This window comes from Populus trichocarpa, chromosome 5 (genome assembly GCF_000002775.5).
Source record: "Populus trichocarpa isolate Nisqually-1 chromosome 5, P.trichocarpa_v4.1, whole genome shotgun sequence".
Classification (NCBI taxonomy): Eukaryota; Viridiplantae; Streptophyta; class Magnoliopsida; order Malpighiales; family Salicaceae; genus Populus; species Populus trichocarpa.
The window spans coordinates 7,716,035-7,733,425 of record NC_037289.2 but is presented as its reverse complement, the minus strand read 5'-3'; the positions used below and the strand labels follow the sequence as shown (position 1 = coordinate 7,733,425).

The following is a 17,391-nucleotide window of genomic DNA, read 5'->3' as shown; positions in this document are numbered from 1 at the left end:
TAAAATATTTTTTTAAATTACTATTAAAAAAGTTACCATAATGCTAAATACACTAAATACCACTAACAAATTAATCTTTAAATTTACTATTAAAAAAATACACAAATATAAAAATGAAATGAAATATCATGTACAATGAAAATAACTTCACTTGGGGTTTTACATGTAAATTACTTAATATGAAGGAAGTGATGATCGTGGTGGTCATCATGATAATAATAATAAAAAAGATAATGATAAGATGATGATGGTAATAAAAAATAAGATGATGATGATTAATATTGTAAATAAATTATTATTCATAAAATATTTTAAATTTTTTTATGAATTATAAATATTTTTCAATAAATAAACTAAGTTTGAAGGTTAAATGTAAAATATTTTATATTAATTAATTTTCTTGTAAAATATTTTACAAGAAACAGACATAAAAAAATATTTTACAGTAAACAAACATAAAGTTATTTTTTTATTTTTTCTTCTACTTTTTTTCTCAAATATTTATATTTATTTTTTTAATTTATAAATCATCTAACATAATTTTTTTTGAAATCAACAACATTATCAAATGAAAAAAAAACCTCACATTTCTTATACCTCTGTTCGATATTGAAATCTAACAATAATCAAGAGGTTTAGGATCACATGATATTTGCAATCATCGGCCAATAATTACAAAAATTGCATTATCATTCAAGCAACACAATTTTCAAATGAAATACATTTAATTGCAAAATGAAATCACTGCAAAAAATATAAAAAATAAACCTATCGCCTTGGATGCTGGCCAAAGACCAACGAACGACCTGTCAGCCTAATGGGCAGATTACAAGAAACAAAATTCTCTCTTTCTAGGAACATAAAAAGGGAGAAGGCAGGGGAAAAACAAAGAAAAAGAAAAAGAATCAAGGTAATAAATAATACGAAGGTCTGTCCGTCTTGGTTGGTTCTTAATTTCTTGTTTGCAGATTATTATCATTATTATTTTTATTAATTAGACATGAAGAAGTCACCGTTGCCAATGGTGCAAAACACAAGCAGCAAGGATGAAAAGAGAACAAGAAAAGAAACGCTAGTGAAGCTGTTAAGATGGCATTTTGGGTATCAAGATTTTAGAGGCAAACAGTTAGAAGCCATTGAAGCTGTTTTATCAGGTCCTAAACACACACTATTACTCTTACTATCTCGAAAACAAAACCTCATGTTGCCCCCCTTTTATTTTATTTTTTTAAAATTTGGTAGGGAGGGATTGTTTTTGTTTGATGCCAACTGGTGGAGGGAAGTCAATGTGTTATCAAATTCCTGCTCTTGCTAAACGTGGGATTGTTCTTGTCGTGTCTCCTTTGATTGGTGAGTAAATTCTTTATATTTTTGTTAATTTTATTAAGCTGTTTTCTTTCTTCTTCTTCTTTTTTTTTAGATTCAACCCTAATTTGTCTTTTCCTTTTCTTTCATTTTTTTTTGCTTGCAGCCTTGATGGTAAGTTGAGCATGCTGGAATTTTACTCTCTTGTATTTGGTTTACTGGGAAGAGTTTTCTTGGGATTTTGATTTTAATTTTTTTTAGGAGAACCAAGTGATGGCCTTGAAGGAGAAAGGAATTGCAGCTGAATTTCTTTCATCGACTCAAACATCAAGTGTTAGAAATAAAGTGAGTTTTGGTGTGTGTTCTTGCCCTTTATTGGTTTTCAGAACCGTTATTTTACGATGTTTTTTATGAAAGTATGCACGTTGGTGATGGGCTCTTGTGCCGTATTGGGTTTGGGAATTGTGATTTGTCAAGTCTTGGCGTTGAGATGCTTGTGATTGTTTATGAGTTGTGGTTTTCTTAAACCTTGTGGTGTTGTAACTAGAATGTATTAGATATGGGGAATGTGTCATAATTTGTATACATCAACGAGCACTTAGCATAATTTTGATTAGCAGCTAGGAAACAGGATTGTATTTCATGGATTGCCTATTCTAATGCCATTGCTTGTTTTGCTTGCCTGCTATTTTATTTTTTCTTTTAACTTTATAATGTCTATAGGACATTAACAGTTGAAAAGATATTATACTTATAAATTAATGACCGTCTTTTTTGGCACTGTTAGATTCATGAAGATCTGGACTCTGGAAAACCATCTGTGAGGCTGCTGTATGTAACACCAGAATTAATTGCAACACCAGGATTTATGTCGAAGCTGACAAAGATTCACACCAGAGGGTTGTTGAATCTCATTGCCATAGATGAGGTGTGAACTTATTATTATTATTTTTTTAAATGATGAAAACTTAGATATTCTTTATATTAACAAAGGTTTAACTTTGAGACTCGTGTCTATCATTCCACCTCTTCTTCTCTCTTGATAAATTTCAGGCACATTGCATTTCGTCATGGGGTCATGATTTCAGGTGCGTAAGTAGTTTAAGTAATGAAGGAGTTGACTTTTTTCCCTATTCTTTCCTTCTGCCAGAAGGACAATTTTGTTCCATTAAATGTTTGTGCAAGGTATTGATGTGATTTTTTTCAATAGAGCTACTAGCAGGGCTAGTTTGTGTGTATAGCACAATTTGCTTCAATGCAGTTACGCAATCAAACATGTATATAAATGTAATAAGAAGTTTGGTTCCCTGTCTTGAGTGTCGAGTGATAGTTATTCTTGTATAAAGTAAAAAAGTTGGAATTTCTTGGTACTCTTTACTGAATTTTTGCATCTTGGAATTTTTTTAACTATGTTTTATTTTTGCCTATTTTCTAACTTTTGGCTTTGAATAGGCCTAGCTACCGTAAGCTTTCATCTTTGAGGAATCACCTTCCAGATGTACCAGTCCTGGCTTTGACAGCTACAGCTGCTCCTAAGTAGGTTTTTAGAAGAACTGGATTTATTCTCTACTCTCAACAGTCTTACATCACTCTAAATCATAAGAAGAGATAACAGTTTCATTTTCTGAAGAAGGGAGCAGAGAGCTTTAATAATTCTATAGTTGTTATTTTTATCTGCAGAGTTCAGAATGATGTGATAGAGTCATTATGTCTGCAAGACCCTTTGGTTCTCAGCTCTTCTTTCAATCGTCCAAATATTTATTATGAAGGTGGGTTCTGCTAGCTTGTTTCAGGAATGAAAACATATTTCATAAGCTCAAGTTTATCAGCTAGAATATTCCAAACTAAACCTCATTCCCAACCCGTGTCCAACTGCATGTGCATCTAAGTGGATTTCTCAATAGCGCAGTTCGATACAAAGATCTTCTGGATGATGCCTACGCTGATTTATCCTCTGTACTCAAATCTTGTGGGGATATCTGTGCAATTGTTTACTGCCTTGAACGAACAACCTGTGATGGCTTGTCTGCTCATCTTTCCAAAAATGGCATTTCCTCTGCTGGTAGTTAATATTCTCTTACACTTCTTTTCCCTGGGAATATTTTTTTTTAAATTTTTTTTTATGACAGGTGTTAGTGATGGTATACTCCCTTTTCACACTGGGGTTTTTTTCAGCTTACCACGCTGGCTTGAATAATAAACTGCGGAGCTCAGTTTTAGATGATTGGATTTCTTCTAAAATACAAGTTGTTGTGGCCACAGTGGCTTTTGGGTATGATCTACTCTATAATTTATGCTAAGCTAACAGGTATTAGCATTCCTTTTTTTGTGCGCAACCTCCTCAGCTGAGAGTAATGTAGATCCCTCAATTTTTTTTCTTGCCATGCTAACTTTCAACAGGAATGGTAAATGTGCTCTGGAAATGGAAGCCTGTATATCATTCTTGTATTTTTTTCCTTTTTGAAGTGTTTTATTCTAGATTGTGATGGTTTTGTTTGCTTCCCTTGTACTCTTCTGTTTGGAGCTGTTCTGGTGAATGCCCGGTAATTGAGACATTGTTGTTCCTCCAGGATGGTATGCAATCAAATACTCGTGAATTCATTGAGCCTTGAAATCTGGAAATTTTATTTTGTATATATCTGATATATGGTTAAGCAGCTATCATGTGCTTCTAATGACATTATGATCAATATTTTCTAGGGTATAGATAGAAAAGATGTTAGAATGGTTTGCCACTTTAACATTCCAAAGTCAATGGAGTCCTTCTATCAAGAATCAGGTAGAGCAGGACGTGACCAGCTTCCATCCAGAAGTCTCTTGTACTATGGAGTTGATGATCACAAAAAGATGGTATGTTCTATGGTTTCACCACTTCCCTTGTAGTTATTGGTTTACTTATTTATCAACAGTTGCATCTTGCATGGGCTTGTAAAGGAGATATTTCGCTAAATCATTGGAGCTGTATGAGATATTTCGCTAAATCATTGGGAGCTGTATGACAGGAGTTCATTTTAAGAAATGCTGAGAACAAGAAGCTGCAGTCCTCAAGTTCAAAGGGCGAGTTGTCAAAAAAGTCCCTCACTGACTTCAATCTGGTGAGCGTCAAGTCATTTTGTTCTGTACATACTCTGTGCTACTAGATACTCAATGCAAGATGCAACCACATTCAGATGATTGAGTACTGTGAGGGTTCTGGATGCCGTCGGAAAAAGATTCTTGAGAGTTTTGGGGAACAGGTAACGTGGGCATGGAATTTTTTTTCCTACATGGACCTCACAATGCCTTTCTCTATCAACACAAGTTAGGGTACTTATTATCATTCACCACAGCAGGTTTCTGCCACACTATGTAAAAAATCATGTGATGCCTGCAAACATCCAAATCTAGTTGCCAAGTATTTGGAGGAACTTACAACTAGCATTGCTCGTCAGAGAAATGGTTTTTCTCGAGTTTTTATGAGCAGGTGCTTCTCTTTTGTCCATATTATATAGTATTTTGGTGTATCAGTTATTGTAAAGTTCAGTGGAAACATAAAAATTCAAAATTGAAATTACAGAGGAACTAAGCAATCTGGTCTCCATAGAAAAGAGACTTGTCAGGAATCTCAAAAAATGGCCGTGTTGTTATCTTAAACCTGAAGTAGATTTACTTAGAATGTAACCATTTTTCCATGTGGACTTCCCTTGCTTTTGTTCCAAGCTACCAGGTTTCCATTGTTTCCAGTTGGGATGAGCCTAACCTATTGCTGGCTTTCAAATGTTTTCATTTTCATTGCCCCCCTGCAGCATTTTATTATTGTCCTACTAATAGTTAGGAATGCGTTGCTCTTATTTACTTGGTTAATCTTCAAGTTTTAGAATTTCTTATGAGCTTGATTCATTCTTCTCATTTATTCAGGTCCACAGATATGATTGATGAAGAATTCAGAATTGATGAACAATTCTCTGAATTCTGGAATCGGGACGATGAAGGCAAAAGTTCTGAGGAAGATATATCTGATTTTGATGGTGGATAATTTTTGTAAAATTTCAATGTTTATGCTGGGGGTGGTTTGGGGGCGTTATAGAAATTCTGAACTTCTTTTTTTTATTATCTCATATGTCAAGTTTCTTTGCTGGCAGATGAAACTGAAGTTGTCAAGAGCCTACCTAGATCAAGATTGTCAAGAAAATCAGGAGTAGATGAGAAGATTGAGTTGCTGCAGCGTGCGGAAGAAAATTATTATCAGAATAAAAACTTTGATAAACTGGTCCGTCCTTAATATTTTATGTCCTTGAAAAATTAACAGCATCTATTTTTTTTTTCTTACTGAACGTAAGCAGCAAGGAGTAAATGCAATTGATGATTGATTAGAATGTATGATTGTTTCATTTTTTCTGTTGGGATTGTGGCTATCTAGATTGATGGGTGAAGTAACTTTGATTTCTAAAATTTATGCTCTATTTGCTTTCTGGGCAATGGTGAGTGGAGTTTCTATTTATATATATATATATAGTTGAACGTGGTGCCATTGTATCTCTGTTTAATTAAGACAATAGTTGTATTTCTTTGCTATGTGATTCACAAGCAATTCAATCTGTTTCATGACCATAGTTCTACAGTCAACCATCTAGCAACTTCTTTTTCATGAAAATTGATTTTTTTTATTTGTGAGCAGAAAAATAAAGTTGACAAGAATGCCATATCTGAAACACTGAGAGAAGCAAGCAAACAAAGATTATTAAATGCTTTGAAGCTAGCTCACAAGCGGCTTGGAATCTTAAAGTAAGCAGACCTTTCCCTTCGCCCATGGCATCAGATCTGTTATTTGATTAGCATACAAGAGAACTTTTTTAATACGTTTGATTGGGAGAAAGATAACCATGATAGATTTTAATTTGTTTATTCTCCCCTTTGCAGCATTGAACTTGATACATCAGCCTCCTTCCTTGAAAATGAGTGCTACAAGAAGTACGGAAAGAGTGGAAAAACGTTCTACTATTCTCAGGTGGCAAGTACAGTAAGGTGGCTATCATCAACTACTTTGGTAGAGTTAACGAATCGGCTCGGCCCTGGCACCCCTTCCGTCCCTGTGTCTAAAGAACATCCTCCTGAGACACCACCATCACCCTTGCTTGAGCAGAGGCCACCAGAAACTACTAACCTAAAACGCCACAGTAGCTTTCATTCACCCTTGCTTGAGCAGAAGTCACCAGAAACTACTACCCCAAGACTCGACCATACATTTCAATCAGAAACTTCGATGAATACTTCACCGTCAGAAAGTTCCAGCCTGAGTACAAAGCTGCCATCCATTCCATCCTTTTCCGAGTTTGTGAACAGCAAAAAGGAAAAAGGCAACCATGCCAATACATCACAAAACCAATCACACATGAGACTGGAGAAGACCGGAGAGAAGAGGCTGAGGCTGCATTAACTCAAATTTTGGAGCTTTATTTTTCCCTCTTCTTAGTTATGTACACACGAGTAGTCGGTCTGGAATAATCTTGTTATAAATTCTGATCAAGGATAAAACACTTTTTTTTAAAACTAAATACGTATTTGGTAATTATAAACATCCCTTTTCAAATTATTGGTAACCTCCTAATTTCTTATTTCAGAGAGCCAAAAAGCACTCTCCTTGATTATTTTTGTCTTTTTAATCTTTTTGTAATATACAAGTTGCAAGACCTTCCTAAAATATAATCCTGAAATCAATAAATGAGAGGAGGAGGAACGATGCCTCCCTGATATGGACTGGGTGTGACCCTTGCTCTTGAACACGAGAAGGGTCGCCTTTGTGGCCCCTCAAAATAACTTCGATGGTTGGAGAATTACTTTTTCATTAAATTCTTTCACACCATCAAATAGATTTTGCAAATTAAATAAAATTGAAAGATTGACTGGAAAAATAAATAAAATAAATGAAACTATGGTCAATAATACCAAATCTGATAGGAGACAGACCAACAAGCTCACCCTACAACAAATGGTGCGTAGCTAGACGAGACACATCGGGAATCAAGAACAGCTAAGAACTACTGCATAAACTTGACCTTTTTTTCTTTCTAGCTTCAGAGCACAAATTTCTTCATAGTAAAAAGCTTCTCTCACTCGTTATTTTTTCTCCATTTACTAAATACACCTCGTTGAGTACATGGTCACAGGAGAATCCATGAAGGGAGCACCACAAACTCTAGGATGATCACTCTCCACCCCATAGTCCAGCATCTGATGGCCCTCCAAATCTTCATCATGATCACAAACGAACTCAGGGATTTTTACTTCATTTCTCCTTATAGGGTCCCATAAATAATCAATCCTATTGATATATCTTAGCTTCCCATACAACCTGCCACAATATTGTTTGTGTTGGTTTATTCACGTAAGCCAGAAAGCTAAAAATGCAACCAAATACCGATACCCTTTGAGAGAAACGCATCAGTCATTGTGCAAAATATTTCGTCGTTCTTACCTGCTGCCGAAGTGAAGACGGCCAAACGTGGCAAGGAAAAGTTTGGCTTGTAGGCTGGGGTGGACAAAGTAAATTGCCTGGAGATTATCCCTAGCGTTGATTGGTATAACATCATAGATTGATCGGAGGGCTGAGATTCCTGGAAAATCCTCACTCTTTTGTACTTGTGTGTGAAGGTACAAGACCGAAAATGGCTTCTTCTTTAGCCTAGGAAAGATGTTCTCCTCCAAATAATTCTTGAGTGCATCCACGCTCAAATACCGAGCTGCAAAAGTAAAAAATCGAAACCATAAAACAGTAAGAAATAAAATAAAATTATCAAGCACATTCGGCACGACAGTCGAGAGGATTATTTTCATGTTAATGTTAGAGAAGTTACTAACCCGATAAGAATTTGCCGATAATTCGAAGGACTTTGTGGCCATTTTTATCCCTGCCTTGAAATTTGAAAATCTCCAATTTCTCAACAAGTTGTTCTTGGTCAGACAGAGAAATGTGAGTGCACATATTTCCTCTTGCTTTGGTTTTCTTCAACCGACTGATCTTGCTGTGTCTGAAGGTGTGAAATAGAGAAGAGAGAAACAAGGAAAAGATTGATTATGGGGTTATGATGTTTGAGAGGGAGAGGAGAGCGGCAATAGAGGGAGGAAGGTTAGGAAAATAATGGATGAGCAGAGAGAAGGATATTCCAAGGCATCTTCCATTTTGGACCAGATCGAGTTTTGTTCTGTTTTGTTTCCAGTCCTTTTCATCGTTTGGAAATTACTTGAGTTGATTTAGCATGATCTTGACCGTCCATTTGAAGATCATTGCCGCCAAAAATGGGAAGTAAATAATCAATTCAATAATTGAAGACAAATGGAAAAAAGGGGTGGCTGCACTCAAGACTTACGTTAATAATTTTACCATTCTAAAAAAACTTATTAGCTTTAGTTTTGGAGTTGATATAGGCTTTTCATAGGTCAAATAATTATTATTAAATTAATTGAAGAGAATTCAGCTTTTTATATTTATAAAGTATGTTGGAATGACTTGATTATTCTTCAAAATAAAAAAAAATTTAAAATTAGGATACAAGAGCTTTTTCTGTATTTTCATGTTTTTAAAGCATAATGAAAGGTCTCAAACACCCTTCAAAGAAAAAGACTTAGAACTAGTATTCATAAGTTTTTTATTATTATTATTTGGTTGATTTGAGGTAATTTAATATTTGAATAAATATAGAATATAATTAAAAAATAATTGACAAATATAAAAGGCGTCCATACCTTTCAGACTACGCGGTGTATGACACCTCTCGATCACCAAAAACTCACTTCTTATGAGTCATTTTCCTGTTTGTTTTTGCTTTTCAAAAGCGTTTTTGAAAAAATTTAAAATTTTTATTTATTTTTTTCTTTGCTTTAAATTAATATTTTTTAGTATTTTCAAATTATTTTGATATGCTGATATCAAAAATAATTTTTAAAAAATAAAAAATAAATATTATTTTAATATTTTTCAAGCAAAAATATTTTAAAATACAATTATAATCATATTACAGTGCTACGTTTTTCTTTTCCTGCTGGGACGGCTTTGGTGCGGCAGCTCAACACTGGCAGCGCTTGCTTTCTTTTCCTTTTATTGGGCTCAATTTTGAGCCTTTATTTTCCTCTTATTGGACTCAGTTTGCAGCCCTTTCATTCTTCTTGATGGGCTCGATTAGCAATCCTTCATTCTTCTTCATGGGTTTGGTTTTGGTGCAGCACCTTCACTCCTCTTGGTGGGCTCGATTTTGGTGCCCCATGAATTTACGTTGTATGGTGCCATATGATTTCTTAACAAAGCAAAATTTATATGGTGGTCTAGTCAATGACTCAATGGAATAAGGATTGATAACTTAAATCCCACATCGAAAGGGAGAGAACCTGCAAGGCTCAAGTGCCTATAAGTTTCAAGCTCACAGTTTAGAGAAAACATCTTTGCGCTTGGGGCAATGACGCAGCTAGTGAGGTTATAACCGAGGCGCGTCAATTGCTGGTTGAAAACTATTTCCAAACCCCCTCTTAGGCCTAGGTCTTGCCTAGGCCTTTGAGAATTTCTGGAAGGGCTCCCTCCGGGGTAAGGCCCTACATTTCTAAGTTCAAATTATTAGCTCATAAATAATACTTCAGTAGATTTTGGATGAAGGCCTACGTAATTTTAGAAAGTAAAGGTAATGTAATCGGTTCTTAAATGTAATGGTAGTATCAGCAGATCACACCACATAAGAGGAGTTGTAGAAATTCCAAGTTCAAGAAGTAGATATTGTAGGAGCTTTACCATGGCTTTATACTTTGCTTTTGCAGAAGACCAAGCAAAAATATGTTGCCTAGGAGGACCAATAGCATTTTGTTTGACGGCTCAGGAATCCAAAAGTTGTTGGGTCATCCAAAAGTTGTTGGGTCCTGTTGGGCAACGTGATCTAATGCTATGAACCCAACGCCATTAGGTCTTGCTGGACAATGCTATTAGATTCTGGCAAGTCAGACCCAACAATATTTTTTGACTAAAAAACACAAAAGACAATGCCCCCTCGTGCTTTAATGTTGTCCACAGTACAAACATTTTATGTCTACAGTGCAATTAATCTATGTTCACAACCAGTAAGACCCAACGCTATTGGGTCCTGCTGAGAAGTTGGGTCTGGCTTCCCAGCCTGACCCAATCGCATTGGGTCTCGTTGCCCAGCTTGACCCAAGATTGGTGGGTCTGCCTGCTAGCCAGACCCAATAGCGGTGAGTTTGTCACCCAAGCCAGACTTAGCAGCTTTTGGCATAGCAAACAGAAAAGACAACGCCTTTTTATATTATCACATCAAAATAATACAAAACACATTAAAAAAATATTAATTTAAATTCAAGGAAAAAATATAAAAATTTTAATTTTTTTTGAAAGCATTTTTGAAAGGCAAAAACAAACATGCTTTAATAAGAAAATTCATCCCAATCTCAAATGAAAAACAATTATCATCACCAAACTTTTGTACAATATAAAAAAAGTCCCATCAATTTATTTTCTCTTTATCGTATGAAAAAAAAATTAAATAAGAGAAAAGAAAAAAAATCTAAAGAGACAAAAATAAAATTGAAAATATCTGGCAGCCCAACCAAACTTAATAACGTTAGGTTATATTGAGATATTATTTTTTTTTAAATTTTTTTTTTATATCATTACATCAAAATAATATAAACATAGTGATTTATTGAATTTCAGTAGATTTTGGATGAATGCCTCCTCGTAAGTTCAGAAGGTAAAGTTAATGTAATTTAGTTCTAAATGTAAACGTAGTATCGGATCATTTGACCATAAATAGAGTACGTTTCATACATTGTACAATTTTCCATTGCTTTTCATTAGGTTTGGATTTGTGGTATTTCGGTGAGGCTATCAAACATGCTCAGTGTCTTTGAACACCCTGAAATTGCTTTTGGAAGGTTTAAATTCTGCAATTGTCGATTCTATCGGTTTGCTTATAATCTGAATTATGCTATTTTGGGATTAATTTATTAGGAATAGGATTACACTAATTGAATTGAAAAGAGATATAACCATAAGACAGCTTAACATATATATATATATATATAAAAGCTTCAGGTAAGTCGTTGAGAACCTTTTCGAATCACTCCATTACTTGAGTGATTCAAAAGGTCAAGGATTTTAGATTTGTTCATAATAATCAAATAATATTTGGACTTGTTTTAATGTTTCCAATAATTTTTGATATAATTTTTAAATATTAAATCTTTTGTTATTTAAATCATGTATCTCCATCACTTGTAGTGATTTCATTCAATGAATGACTGAAAAATGATTTACCGATCCAATTAGAATTTTGTTATTTTGTCCCTAGGTAAAATAAAATATTACAATTCTGAAATTTTGACGGATGACATGAAGACTGCTCAATTGGGGCACTTTATTGATTATTCGAAGGCAGAATGGATTCCTCTAACTTGACTCCTGTGGTTTGATTGGAAGAGAATTCACATAATTAGAAGTCAAGAAACCATACAATAGTTTGTCGGACTTACAAATGTGTTTTCTCCCTTGTGTCTCCACTTATTCTGTCTTGAACAACAAGAAATTGTTTTATCTTCATCGTGTGAGAATATTAGCTAAAAACTACATTTATGCACCAGAATTATTAATCTTGTTATTGGAAAAAAACTGAAGGATCGATGAGATAAAAAGCAGGGGGCAAGAAATTGCATGGAAACAAGAAGTTTTGGCTCCTTAGTTCAGTATAATTTGGTCACTATAAAAGCATAATTGCGTCTGCACTCTTAGCTTTGCCCAAGCCGTGCAGGGGACTTGGCAAGCACAAAACTTTTTGTCGCCACCCTTGTGTTTCACGCCCCTTGGTGAAATAATAGAAGCATATTACGAAGTAACAAGCCCAGTCTGTATTCTGTCGTCCCATATGGCAGAAATAACAAAGGGCACAAGCAGGAGCACACTATAAAAGAAAGCTTACTAGCCCTGAATCAATCATACCTTTCTCGGCCTTTTGGCTAAGATCAAGTGTAGTATCTGTTCTTATCAGTTTAATATCTGATACGTGGGCCAATGGCTCACACGATATTAAATTTATTTTTTTAGGGGAGGGTCCATCACAGTAGCTTGCTGCTGGGGCTCTCGATCGTCGCCTTTGCGTTGCACTATAACATTGGCCTGGCGCACCCCACCAATTCTAGTAAGATGTTTTGATATGTAGTGTGTGAGGTTTCAATGCTCTTCTGCATCTGAGATGATTTGATTGTTGGTGTTTTTCATGCTTCAGGAAACAAGTGTAGACTAGAATGACTTAGAAAAATACTTCCAATGGGAGGTGATTGTCATGCCAAGAGAGCTAAACTTAGAAGTTATCTATCTTCATCAATGTGATGTAACCGAGAGTTTGTTCTTTTATGTAGATTGTTCGTTTATTTTTTTAAGAGTTTGATTAGCCGTTGATGCAATGAGTCTGACATTTACTTCATCCAAACCAAATTACAGAATCCTATAAAATTGAAAAAGATTTTCCAATAATCAAAGGAATCGATCTATGGTAGAGGCTCCTCTGCATCTTTAGATGATTTGATTGTTGGGGTTTTCATGCTTCAGATCGAAAGGAAGAGAATCCAATCTGTTTCCAAGAATCTTTCGAGGAGAAAATCAAAGGATTTTGTTGATTTAATTTATGCTACTGATAGTAGAAAATCAAAGACTTCTTAATATAGTATAATATTTTGTGATGTTCAGAAATATTTTGTTAATATGGATTGTTGTTGTGTAACTGCAGTTAATGGAATTGTTAGGCTCCTCTACTCAAGAGTGGCTAACAGTTGGAGGCACCCTTGCTGGCCAAGAGATATTTACAAATTTCCTAACAAGTGTAATGATCCATGCAACTTGGCCACTTATTTTGAATGAATGGGTTCAGCAAAAACTGAAGGCTACGAAGATACTGGAATCAACGATCTGGTTCCTCTCTGTAAAAGAGAAAAGAAAATGAAGTTTGGGAAACCCTACATGTTGTAGCTGAAATCATTTCAAAGAAAATAAAAGTAATGTATTGATTTGGTAACTTCACGCAGAAGTGAATATTATAGAATGGAATTGAAATCAGATCGTGATATAAATCTCATGCTTGTCGGTCTAGACACTGTTGATTTCAAGTCATCGCGGCTTCTCAAAGCTGCTATGTTTGATGAGGAATTGATGTAATCGGACCTGTAATAACAGGTGATTTTATGTAATTAGGTACGAGTCTGTTATTATTAGATAAGGATATGCTCTTGATAGTTGTGTGGATGGCCTAACAAATGTATTTATATATCAGTAGGATAAGTTTAGATCTTAAAGGGGTTTGGTAACGTCAGACCATAATTAAAAACAGCTCAAAAAGACTTTAATTTTTGATTCGACTATTAGATTGCACTAAAATTTTTACAAGAATTTTCGTAAACTATTTTCTTTACATTAAACACTGCATCGTTACTAGGCCATCGAATATTTAGATATCAAAAATCTCATTGATGCCTCTAATTTTGGAAGTTTTTATTATTTTCCTTGGCAATTCTGGATTTGGGAGCCCTTGGCTAGCGTAAATTCTCTGTAATACTTAGAAAATATTATATATGGGTTTACCCCGGCAGACATAACGAAGCATGAATATGAGGCTTCAGAAGCCCTATATAACAACAGAATGATGGCCCAAAAGTATTTCCAGTGGAACCTACCTCCAGTCAGATTTGATGCATTTCGAAAGGTCATGTGGGAGATTTGGTAGCGCTACCAAGTACTACCGAGTTACTGAAACTTTTGCGCCATCTTCTGTCTGCCAGTGTTAACAAATTCTTTAAAGAGAAATATATGCAAAGTATAAAATTCTCTCGAGACATGTACATTTATTTTTAAACGCACATGAACTTGTCTCAATAAGGCATTTATAGAACAAATATTTTCTACCAATCAAAATTTCATCATGTGTCCTTTTTTTATTTTATTTTTTCCCTAAAAAAATTAGTATAACTATTAGTACGTAGACTTTCATCTTGATCAACACTACCAACCCAATTAAAATTACTAGACCCATTGAGAGAGAGAGAGAGATCAAGTTATCTATCTTTACAGACACACACACACACATGTGTGTGTGTGTGTGTTTTCCTCCCTTGTGTCTTGATCAAACAACAAGAAATTGTTTTATCTTCATCGATCGTGTTAGAATATTAGCTAAAAACTACCTATATGCACCAGAATTATTAATCTTGTTTTGGCTCCTTAGTTCAGTATAATTTGGTCAATATAAAAGCATAATCGGCTCTGCACTCTTAGCTTTGCCCAAGACTAAGAGAGCACATCATTCTCCGCGCGCCGTGCAGGGGACTTGGCAAGCGCAAAACTTTTTGTCGCCACCCTTGTGTTTTAGGCCCCTTGGTGAAATTAATAATAGAAGCATATTACGAAGTAACAAGCCCAGTCTGTATTCTGTAGTCCCATATGGCAAAAACATCAAATGGCAGAAGCAGGAGAACACTATAAAAGAAAGCTTACTAGTGCTGAATCAGTCATACCTTTCTCGGCCTTTTGGCTAAGATCAAGTGTAGTATCTGTTCTTATCAGTTTAATATCTGATACGTGGGCCAATGGCTCACACGATATTAAATTTATTTTTTTAGGGGGAGGATCCATCACAGTAGCTTGCTACTGGGGCTCTCGAGCGTCGCCTTTGCGCTGCACTATAGCATTGGCCTGGCGCTCCCCACCAGCTCTAGTACCCAAAGATTTGATTTGTAGTGTGTGAGGTTTCAATGCTCTTCTGCATCTTTAGATGATTTGATTGTTGGGGTTTTTCATGCTTTAGATCGAAAGGAAGAGAATCCAATCTTTCAAGGAGAAAAGAATACGATTTTGTTGATTTAATTTATGCTACTCATAGTTGAAATTCAAAGACTTGAAATGCAGTATGGATTGTTGGTGTGTAGCTGTTCATGGAATTGCTAGGCTCCTCTACTCAAGAGTGTTTAACAGTTGGAGGCACCCTTGCTGGCCAAGAGATATTTACAAATTTCCTAACAAGTGTAATGATCCATGCAACTTGGCCACTTATTTTGAATGAATGGGTTCAGACGAAAACTGAAGGCTACGGAGATACTGGAATCAACGATCTGGTTCCTCGTCTGTAAAAGAGAAAAGAAAATGAAGTTTGGGAAACACTCCATGTTGTAGCTGAAATCATTTCAAAGAAAATGAAAGTAATGTATTGATTTGTTAACTTCACGCATAAGTGAATATTACAGCATGGAATTGAAATCAGATCGTGATATATGTCTCATGTGCTTGTCGGTCTAGACACTGTTGATTTCAAGTCATCGCGGCTTCTCATGACTGCTATGTTTGATGAAGAACTAATGTAGTCGGCCTACGATAACGGGTGGTTCTGAGCAATTAATTGTGAGTCTGCTATAATTAGATGATGATTTGCCCTCAACAGATTGCATGGATAGCCTAGCAGAAGTATTTATGGATCAGTGGAATATGTCTAGATTTAAGAAGGGGACGGTCACGCCAGACCAGAATAATAGCTCAAAAGAACCTTAACTTTTGATTCGATCGTTGGACTGCACTCATATTTTTACAGGAGTTTTCGGAGACTGTTTTCCCCACATTAGTCACTATGTCGCCACACGGACCGTCAAATCTTTAGATATCGAAAATCTCACCGATACCCTCGGTTTTGACAGTTTTTGTGATTTTCCTTAGCAATTCCAGATTTGGGAGCCCTTGGCTAGCATAAATTCTTTGTAATACTCTATAAAATATTATCTATGATTTATGGGGTATCCCTGCAGACATAACACAGAATGAATTTGAGGCTTTGGAAGCCCTGTATAACAACATAATCATGGTCCCAAAGTACTTCCAGTCATTGTTGTTAATATTGCGAGTTGACTCGTAAAATCGTACGATTTTACGAGTCAACATGTATATAACGTGTAAAATCGGGTTAAAAACTCAAAATCGGTCAAATTTAGTTAAAATCGATCAAACTCGGTAAAATCGGTAAAAGTGGACCGATTTTACAAGCTTGACAAAAGTTCAAAAATTTACTGTCTTCTTGTCCGAGTCCCCTGACACTCCACTCCACAGTCTGTGATTGAAAGTTTAATTTTACATTTCATTATGTGATGATTTGAAAGTTTAATTTAGAATTGAATTTCTAATATAACCATATAAAATATTAACACAATAAAATCAGGTTGATTCAATCAGGGTTTTAGTAGATTATTTAACTCCACTCAACTTGATTCAATCAAGAATTTAACCATATACGTGTATGCTTTTTCTTTTTTGTATTTGTCCAACTCTCTACACTATATATACATCCTTGTTGATGCATATATTGATTCTTGAACAAATTATTTGTTTTAGATTTGTTAATTTTTAGTTAATGAAATTTTATGGACATAATTGTATTATATTGTATTTTTAAGTTATTTAAACCATGTATGAATTTTTATTTGAATTATGTATTCTAAGGTGTTTGGACATTTGTATTGTTTATTTAACTTTTATTTTAATTGTGTCATATTATTATTTACTACTTGACTGAAATTGTCAATATATAATTAGTTAAAATATTTTTCTTGCAATTTTATGATTTTACGATTCGAGTTTACGATCTGAGTTTATATTGTATATTCTATGTCGTGTTAAAAAAATATTTTTGACAACCTTGCTTCCAATTGAATCTACCTCTACCTAGATTTCATGCATTTCGTAAGGTCATATCGGAGCTTTGGTAGCTCTACCATGCTACCAAGTACTACCAAGTTACTGAAACTTTTACGCCATCTTTAGGTTCTCAGAGTTAACATATTCTTTAAAGATAAATATATTCAAAGTATAAAATCCTCCCTATCATATTTTGAAGACATGCCTACTTATTTTTAAATGTAAGTGAACTTATCTCGATGAGGTATTTATAAAAGCAAAAATTTTCTACCAATCAAATTTTCACCATATGTCATTTTTATTTTTATTTTTTACATAGGCATTCATATATTTTTTGGCCAATGAAAGGTTGACACATGCGATGAGATATTCAAGATATTTTGTCATAAATG

General features: G+C 34.8%; 2 protein-coding genes, 1 long non-coding RNA gene and 3 other non-coding genes across 6 annotated transcripts; 5 read left to right on the top strand and 1 right to left on the bottom strand.

Moving 5' to 3' along the window:
- The first annotated feature begins 774 nt into the window (after positions 1–774).
- On the top strand, positions 775–6,877 carry LOC18099126 (ATP-dependent DNA helicase Q-like 3). Its single transcript, XM_052452845.1, is given in 20 exon segments — positions 775–910; positions 999–1,154; positions 1,243–1,373; positions 1,567–1,650; positions 2,093–2,233; positions 2,359–2,393; positions 2,758–2,841; positions 2,986–3,074; positions 3,215–3,367; positions 3,481–3,577; positions 3,876–3,879; positions 4,006–4,155; positions 4,308–4,400; positions 4,476–4,541; positions 4,638–4,768; positions 5,203–5,312; positions 5,427–5,554; positions 5,963–6,069; positions 6,205–6,623; positions 6,626–6,877. Coding segments are annotated over 19 exon segments (2,340 nt in total). The 5' UTR covers positions 775–910; positions 999–1,000; the 3' UTR covers positions 6,790–6,877.
- Positions 6,878–7,183: 306 nt separating this feature from the next.
- LOC18099125 (uncharacterized) lies at positions 7,184–8,483 on the bottom strand. The gene is made up of 3 exons (XM_006382970.3): positions 8,143–8,483; positions 7,760–8,024; positions 7,184–7,636 (listed from the first exon to the last, which is right to left on the bottom strand). Exons 1-3 carry the CDS (start codon positions 8,264–8,266, stop codon positions 7,420–7,422), a joined length of 606 nt encoding a protein of 201 aa, XP_006383032.1. The 5' UTR covers positions 8,267–8,483; the 3' UTR covers positions 7,184–7,419.
- A 1,233-nt stretch (positions 8,484–9,716) lies between these two features.
- Positions 9,717–9,867, top strand: LOC112327734 (U4 spliceosomal RNA). The gene has a single exon (XR_002982156.1). It is a non-coding gene; the product is annotated as a U4 spliceosomal RNA (small nuclear RNA).
- A 2,357-nt stretch (positions 9,868–12,224) lies between these two features.
- Positions 12,225–12,797, top strand: LOC127905311 (uncharacterized). Its single transcript, XR_008059209.1, has 2 exons — positions 12,225–12,473; positions 12,561–12,797. It is a non-coding gene; the product is annotated as an uncharacterized LOC127905311 (long non-coding RNA).
- LOC112327733 (U2 spliceosomal RNA) lies at positions 12,271–12,465 on the top strand. The gene has a single exon (XR_002982155.1). It is a non-coding gene; the product is annotated as a U2 spliceosomal RNA (small nuclear RNA).
- A 2,037-nt stretch (positions 12,798–14,834) lies between the features above and the next one.
- On the top strand, positions 14,835–15,030 carry LOC18099123 (U2 spliceosomal RNA). The gene has a single exon (XR_002982150.1). It is a non-coding gene; the product is annotated as a U2 spliceosomal RNA (small nuclear RNA).
- Positions 15,031–17,391: the final 2,361 nt, after the last annotated feature.